Genomic DNA, 8,509 nt, shown 5'->3' with positions numbered 1-8,509 from the left:
GCTAGAAAGTCTTACATTGTGAAACGGAGGAAGTACGGTATAAGGAGGTGTTTTTTTTCCCGTATAAGCTTTAATATCATTTGCTTCAAATGTAGTACTCCGTACATTTCAGTATGAGTAGTAAATCTTCTCCTACGTACTGGAGTAGTAAAGAAGCCTTCAAGTCAATCTTCCAAAAGCCTTTTGGCCCAAAAGAGTATCACCCTGGTTACTGGGCACTATACTGTGTTGGGATTTCGGTATTACCGGTTTTGTAAATCAAGGTATACGTTACATGTATTGTGATTTAGGGACGAATTTTAAACTCAGCGCAAGATAAAGAACATAAAATGAACTTATTCCTTAATTTATCGTGTAATGGACCGATGATCTCGACTCAGGTGGCCCATTGAAGAATAGAAGTCTGATGAGTCGCCTGGCCTCCTCGGCTCCTCGCACACGGCCTAGAAAACAAATAAAAAGCACAGCCTAAGTTTACCCTGACAGATGGGCCCCACCGACCCCCCGAGCCCTTATCCCATCGTGGAAACCTGCGACTTCCAGGTCAGGAACTCAGAAACAACGGTCGCCGTCGCCGCCGCCGCATGTTTTAAGGCCGGATTTCTCCCACCGACAGCCTGGGCCCACGCACCCCCCGAGAGATGGGTGGGCCCCGCGTCTCCACCTCCCGGAGCCAATGGCAACCCAAGCCGCCGGCTCGGTCGGTCGCCCCGCCGGCGTTCCTCCTCCCCACCAGCTCAGCCCTCAGCCACCAACCACGCGCGCGCGCCGCCGTCTCGTCTCCGGTCCCCTCGGCGCGCGACCACCCAACCACCTCGACCCTCGGCGGCGCGCAAGGGCGGGGGCGGCGGCGGCAGGCGGCTGACCGCGAATGGAGCTCCTCCCGCGTGTGGGTGTGGCCGCCCCCGGTCCCGGACGCGGCGGCGCGTCGCCGTCCCCGACGCGCCGTCATCGCGCGCCCTCTCACCCCGTGAGCACCTCTTCCGCGAGAGCGCGAGATTGATCGGTGGATGATGCTAGGGGCTACAGGCAGCGGGAGTGGAAGGGCACGGTGTGTTCGATACGGTGCTAATGGTTGACGCTGCCTGCAGATTCTGAAGCGATCGGCGGCGGTTTGCGGCGCAGTCGCCGTCTGCAGAGGAGGGGCTGTCGCCAGGAGGAGCCGGTGGTCAACTCTGGTGACCGCAGCATATTAGTAAGCATGACAAACTGAGTTATATCACGGTTTACCTTTTTTTTTTTTGCTGTACTGTTACAGTCTTAGTGGTTAGAACAGGAAAAAGGTTTCAAATCCTGTAGAAGGATATTGATTCACACTGTGCTTGTCCTGCTACTCAAGACAAGATTAGGCAAGACTTATATGCGGGTTAACGAAAAGAGGCTGTTGAATCCAGTCCACTATTAGCTTGATGGAACATTTAGGATTTGACAGTCCATCTATTCAGGTGCGCTCCGATTAGCATTCGGGTGTCCCATTGACATGTGGGCGGAAAAAGAGGAATCATAACGGCTAAACAATTGTAGCAAACAGTTTCTGAACTTGTTGTCCTTTGCCTGACCCATCATCACATTATGGGCAGTGCCTGTTTTTGTTGGATTATCTGTTCATTGTGAGCTTCATGCTTCAGCACAGGAACTGCTGACCTGGTCGACTTTAACTGGGAAACTCTTGGGTTTCAACCCGTGCCGACTGACTTTATGTATGTGATGAGATGTTCCGAGGAAGGGGTGTTCACCAAGGGTGAATTGGTGCCATATGGGCCAATAGAACTGAACCCAGCAGCTGGAGTATTGAATTATGGTCAGGTTAGTTGAGCTCTTAATTCTACCTTGAAGAATCACTATCTGATTGTTGAGCAGAGCTGTACTAAATGAGCCTTGTCCATTTATTCTGCTCCATTTTGTTTGAAAAGCTCTAATGCACTTGTAAAATTTCTATAGGGTTTACTTGAAGGTCTGCGAGCACATAGAAAAGAGGATGGATCAGTCCTTCTATTTCGCCCTGATGAAAATGCTTTACGGATGAGAGTAGGCGCAGACCGGTTATGTATGCCTGCACCAAGTGTAGAGCAGTTCCTAGAAGCTATAAAGCTAACAATTTTAGCAAACAAGCGCTGGGTAAGGACATTTTGTTTCTTCAACAGTGATAGGTGCCGTGGTGCGCACATCTTTCTCATGAGCTATGCGCTCCGTTGCAGGTACCCCCTACTGGCAAAGGTTCTTTATATATCAGACCGCTGCTGATTGGAAGTGGGGCTATCCTCGGTGTTGCACCAGCCCCAGAGTACACATTTGTTGTCTTTGCTTGCCCAGTTGGGCACTATTTTAAGGTTGGCAGCGTTGACTTAACTTTCCTGCATATTCATTTTATCTGGTTATAGTTGCAAGATTACTGTCTTGTTTACATTCAGGATGGCTTATCTCCAATCAGCTTGTTAACCGAGGAAGAATATCAGTGTGCGGCACCAGGTGGAACTGGTGATATAAAGACTATCGGAAATTATGCTTCAGTAATTACCTTTTCTTTTCTACAAGCTGAGTCTGTACTTTATCATCTGATTCCTCATAGAGGACACAGTACACTATTCCATATATTTACTCTACGGGCATGGTTCTCCAAATTTGAGTTTGGCTGCCAATGTATATTTTTATGTCTGAAATCAAATTCTTGTTCTTCATTTTCATTTGACATCTGTATACAGGCCGTTTATGCTAAAGAAAGAGCTAAGGAGAGAGGTCATTCTGATGTTCTTTACTTGGATCCAGTGCATAAAAAGTTTGTTGAGGAACTTTCATCCTGTAATATATTCATGGTGAAGGTATGTGTACATATGTACTGGATTTGTTCAAATTGACTTCCTTTGCAAGTCTATCTAGGAAAATACCAGTGTAAAGCAGTTCCAAGTATAGCTCAATGATGTCTCTTGCAATGATGTTGTAACTTGTCAGCATACTTTTTGGATTTCGTTGAACGGGCTGAATAATTTTATGGCACATAATTATCATTTGATAGACATGGCATTAGCTTATCTTCAAACTTGTTAGGAGTAGCAAGGAATGATGTGTTAAGTTCAGAATCCTCCAAATTATCAGATGCTACATTGTCAGATAATTTTTCTATTACTATATTTTGTTCTGAGAGCTAAACAATGTAGCATTGCCTTTTTGCTGGCAGGACAACATTATTTCTACTCCACTATTAACGGGAACAGTTCTTCCTGGCATCACAAGAAGAAGTATAATTGAATACGCCCGTAGCCTTGGATTTCAGGTAACCTAAACATGAATGCCCATCCTCTGCTAACACTGCCTCTGTAACCATGGTTCAGAATATTTGTATCTTGGAAGTTGGAACATTCTGCACACCACCTTTTCTTTCCATATTGGCCAAAATATTCAGACTTGTTTGAAATTTTTGAAACTTCGTTCAGAATTCAAATGTGTTTTGAAAGATCTTGATGAGATCTCAGAAGGTCCTGAAATTTTTTGAGATCTCGAGGGTCCTGAATTTTATTGAAACTCAAGCATGGAAACTGGTGTCAACAATATGAGATATGTACCCAATCTTGTTCGCTGATATATGTTTTTTCAGGTTGAAGAGTGTCTTATTACAATAGATGAGTTGCTTGACGCTGATGAAGTTTTCTGTACTGGAACTTCTGTGGTACTATCCTCTGTTGGTTGCATAGTGTACCAGGGGAGAAGGTAAGTACTTCAGTAATTCACAACTCAGCCTTTGAAGATATTCTAGCTGGAATCTTTGAGATGTTGAATTAATCATAAGAGCTTGTGAAGCTAGTAGACATTCCATACAGTGAAAATGTACACCTGTAGTACTATCAACAGAGCACAATGTCGTCTCATAAAAGGAAAAAAAAGAGTAAAGTAACCGGTAGCATATTTCATGGGGACTGTGTTAGTATACCAGTTTCACTAAATGGAAAAACTTAGCATATGTATCCACCAAATTATTCTCCTATTTTTCTTTATCAGTGATCCATGTCATACAAATTCTGCAAATACGAACAAATGCAGCATTGAGAAAGGGCTCCTCCGTTCTATTAAATAATTGTTACTCTATATTAAAAAAAAAAATCAGTTCTCATGCATCCGCTATCCATTACAGAGTGGAGTATGGGAACCAGAAGTTCAGAACTGTGTCTCAGCAACTCTATTCAGCACTTACGGCTATCCAGAAAGGCCTCGTGGAGGACAGTATGGGATGGACTGTGCAACTGAATTAGTAGCCTGGTCATTATGGACGGTCTTAAGGTTCTTCCTGTCAAATAGTGCTTTCTTGTTTGAAGCAGCAATAAAGAAATTCACCGAATTTTCTCATTTCAGGCAGTATAGAATAGAGAATCACCTCTTGTGCATATGCAGGTACACACAGTATACAAATAATCTGGGGCCCAGAGATAGAGAAGCATGAACTGTTTCTTCTGACTCTATTACCTTTCTTACTGACCATACTTCCAGTGTAAATAAGTGCTCCTTGCTTATCCGAGGCCATATTCCGTGCATCAATTCGGCCCATAACTTTGTCATCAGCTTGTCTCATGTGTATTCAGGACAAAATTATTGGCACTATTTATTGGACAATTAGGTGTGTGCGTATGGAACATTGCTTGATTATATTTTGTCAGGTGGCATCACGGCAGGCATGAAACCATGCTTGCCAAGTTGCCGATAATGAATTTAATGACTACAGCTCACTTGCACATTTTGCAACAGCATGCCATGCACTGTTACTCTGAAAAAGAAAACCCTACAATACCAGTCTATTTCCCCCCTGATTCCTTGCCCTTTTGGTTAGTTTAGTTTGAGAGTTACTATCTCATCATGAGCAAGACATGAAAAAAAGCTGGAAAGAATTAATTTATATGTACTCACTGCAGCTCTAGATAACCACTGCCGAACCGTTCGCAAGGATACATCATGCCATAAGACAAAATTAGCTCACCTGCTGCGTGCTCTTGACTTGTGAAAGGAGATTGGCAGTTGCATGGGGTCGGTTTGGACTTACATACTGCAAGTCAGCCAAGCCTGCAACGCTAACACCCTAACAACCAGTTCCACTCTTAAGCACGGAAATACAGATGGTGACACTCTTGTCCTTGGTAATGGCCGGCTGGTGAGATGTTCATTTCCAAAGTACAGATTAACGGAGGGGAAATTTCCTACCCAGATAGGTGCGTGACCTTGTAGCGTAAACATTGGCTCACGGGCAAGGGGCAACATCACAAAGCCACTTTTAGATTATTCTTTGTAATAAATAGGTAAGAATATTTTTTAGGGAATACCGTTCGGCTAGTTCTATTGATATGATTATATCGTTTATCAACATATATACTTATGATAAAGCCAGAGGGTTCACTTACCCAAATACATGAATTTTCAGAAATAAACAGGTAAGAGTTTGCAAACAAGTTAGCCTAGGATGTATTTGCAACCCCTTCTCCCAACCCATCTTCCTCGTTTTCCGCGCGTATCCTTTTCAAACTGCTAAACGATGTGTTTTTTTAAAAAATTTTCTATACGAGAGTTGCTTAAAAAATCAAATTAATCTATTTTTTAAAAAAATTAGCTAATACATAATTAATCATGCGCTAATGTACCGCTCCGTTTTTCGTGCGGAGGGAAAAGTTCCCATCGAGCTCATGCGAACATAGCCTTAGTATTTTTTTTTAATCATGCTGTAGTTTTGTAATTTGCGGTTATATGTTCATCATGTAACAACCGGTTGTAAAGTAAATACCGGAATGAAATTTATTATAAAAACAAATTAGCCTTGTGTTCTCACCGATCAAGCATGCGTTCGTGGAGGAGGAAGAAACGTCGCACGAAAGCATAATGATACGAGAAGGAAATTTTATGCAATTCCGGGTTGTTGAGTTGAGTGATGGATGGATTGAATAACAACGACACGACATCACGATCGCATTTCGTGTGCTGTTGCATCGGCGTGGTTGGGAGCCGCGATGTGAACCGATCGTCTACCGGAGAGACACCGGCCGCGGCCGTCGCCGTCGCACGCTCGCACTCCGGCACGGAAGGCTTCGTTTCCTTCGCGTGGGTTCGTCTGCTTCTGCATGCAACAGCGGAACGGCACGCGAACGTACAGTGACCGGTGGCCACGAAGCCGGCGTATTTGTCTATGCGCCACGCCACGCATGCATTCCACGGAGGAAATTCCTGACCTGATGTAAGCTGCTGTGTATGATATGCATCATCCATCACGCACTTGCTGATTCCGCTGCTCGTTCCTATTTTATTCCGGCTTACGCCTGACAAAAGCCCCTGAACAGAAATTCAGAACATACTGAACAATCACACCGCGGTGTCATATACTGTCATCACTATATAGCATGTGTGTACTTTGAAAGAAAAATGATATGTATGCACCAACTAATATAGTACGTTGTAACTATTCTAGTTGGATGCAACCACACGGAACAAAATATTGCACCAGGCGTCGATCTCTGACGAAATTTGTCAATGAATTTAGAAGACGAATAATTCAAGGCGGGCAGGGTATACAAAACCGACCGAACTTCACGGCTTAGGAACACTAGCAACAAACAACTCGGTTTCTCAGTCAAGTTTGAAAGAAAATTCTTACATTTCTGACAGAATTTGATCGAATTTCACTGGTAGTCAACCGGTTTTGTGTGTGGGTGAGGGGTGGTGGTGTTGGGGGTTGACACTGGCCGGGGAGGTTGAAGCGTCCATGGCGGCACGCGAGAGACGCGAAAACCACCAGCCGACACGAGTGCACACACGAAAACGACGGCTACTGGCAGTCCAGAGAACGTCGCCCTGAACCAGTACATCCTGCTCTCATCAAATGGCTGATCGGACGGCTCTCTGATCTCCTCGCTACTTCATCCGTTTCATATTATAAGACTTTCTAACATTGTTCATATTCATATAGATGTTAATGAATCTAGACATATCTATATGAATGTGGGTAATGCTAAAAAGTCTTATAACCTGAATCTGGTACATTTTTCTTCCCGTCTCTGTCACCGAGCTAAATGTATGTTCCTTTTAGATTTAGGTAAATTGAAACCATGCCATTATAATTTTGCAAAGTTTGAGATATGCCATCAGTATCTCAATGACATGTAGGACCCACATGAGTCCATGACATGTGGGTCAGGATGGCATATATCAAATTTTGCAAAATTATAATGGCATGGTTTCAATTTTCCCTTCAGATTTACACGTACATGTATCGGTTTTGCAATTGTGTGTGCAATACGAGGACCATTGTTTGTTTTCGTTTGGGTAGACAGCTGAACAAACCCAAAAAAAATGGACGCTACTGTAGTTGGAAGAGACCCAATAATTGAGCGATGTTGTCTCTGAGACATGCCATGGAAATGTTTAGTCGTTTGTTATTCATCCTAATCCAACCGATTTCCGGCGAATCTTCTATTAGTTGGTTTGTCACAATCCTTGAAATTAAAGAATTGGATATGACGGCTGTTGCTGTTGTGCAGTAATGCCGGAAAAATATTTCTAGTGGCCACTCGTTTCAAACTTCTAATTTTCTTCTTTTTTTTAAAAAAAAATCAATGACTTCCAACGCTGCCTTCCTGTCGGCAGGCTTCAAATGTTGTTAATCCACGTACATGTACGCACCATTTCAAACCGGGCAACAATTAAAGTTGATATAATCTCGAAAGGATAACAAGATATGGAACAGGGAATAGAATATTTATCTATTCTAAAAGTGTTCATTGCAATCAGGTGTAGCCATATATGATACCCATAGAAGGACATCTCGTGATACTTCAACTGTTGAAAGCGTGTGCTTCTAAAAAGAACAGAACACACTGTGCAATGAGGGCGAAATGCAGTTACATTACCTATTTCAAGCATCTACACGATGCCTAAGTTAGACATATTTAGAAATTATTCGTTCGTCATATATAGGTTCCCAATTTAAAATTTCCACCGTAATAAAGATACTACCATGAAAGGGCATAGCGGTATAAGTTTAACATGAGCATATTTGCTATATAAAAACCACAGCACACATATTGGATTTGTAATGGAAGCGTGTTACTTTGGAACTAGTACATTGATTTAAGTCCTGGTTTTGTGATAGTTTCGAATTATGTGAACTTTACTTATGAAATAAATATAGTTTGCTTTCTGTAAACTAATATCAGTAAATATTAGTAGCTCAGTTACTGTGGCGCAAGAGAAGGAAATAAACATCATTCGATTGGAAACCTAAAGAAACTATCTAAAAAAATATACAAGCAAAGTAGTATTGCTCACTTGAAATTTTTTGCTAATGATTTATCTCTTCGCATTCCAATATTTTTCCCTCACTGATTTGAAAAAAAATTATGATATTTAGTTATGTCATGCATACGTCAAACCAATGGCAGAGACAGGTTCTCAACCCGGTGGGATCAAAATACATAAATATGTAACCATGTGGGATCAATCCATACAAAATTTCATTGTTTTATGTACTTTTTCGCTAGTTTTC

The 8,509-nt window shown here is 42.5% G+C and overlaps 1 protein-coding gene across 2 annotated transcripts; it reads left to right on the top strand.

Annotated features, from left to right (window-relative positions):
* Nucleotides 1-328: 328 nt before the first annotated feature.
* On the top strand, nt 329-4,622 carry LOC127770395 (branched-chain-amino-acid aminotransferase 3, chloroplastic-like). Of its 2 annotated transcripts, XM_052296098.1 has the most exons (11): nt 329-970; nt 1,092-1,195; nt 1,629-1,806; nt 1,942-2,118; nt 2,199-2,330; nt 2,412-2,510; nt 2,703-2,819; nt 3,176-3,271; nt 3,593-3,705; nt 4,127-4,272; nt 4,384-4,622. In XM_052296098.1, exons 1-10 carry the CDS (start codon nt 872-874, stop codon nt 4,242-4,244), a joined length of 1,233 nt encoding a protein of 410 aa, XP_052152058.1. In that variant the 5' UTR covers nt 329-871; the 3' UTR covers nt 4,245-4,272; nt 4,384-4,622. The 2 variants fall into 2 exon arrangements, with proteins under 2 accessions (XP_052152058.1, XP_052152057.1); XM_052296097.1 differs by having other exon boundaries at nt 331-970; nt 4,127-4,622.
* Nucleotides 4,623-8,509: the final 3,887 nt, after the last annotated feature.

Source organism: Oryza glaberrima, chromosome 4 (assembly GCF_000147395.1).
Source record: "Oryza glaberrima chromosome 4, OglaRS2, whole genome shotgun sequence".
NCBI lineage: Eukaryota > Viridiplantae > Streptophyta > Magnoliopsida > Poales > Poaceae > Oryza > Oryza glaberrima.
Note: the sequence above shows the minus strand (reverse complement) of the source record. Positions and strands in the feature narration are given on the sequence as shown.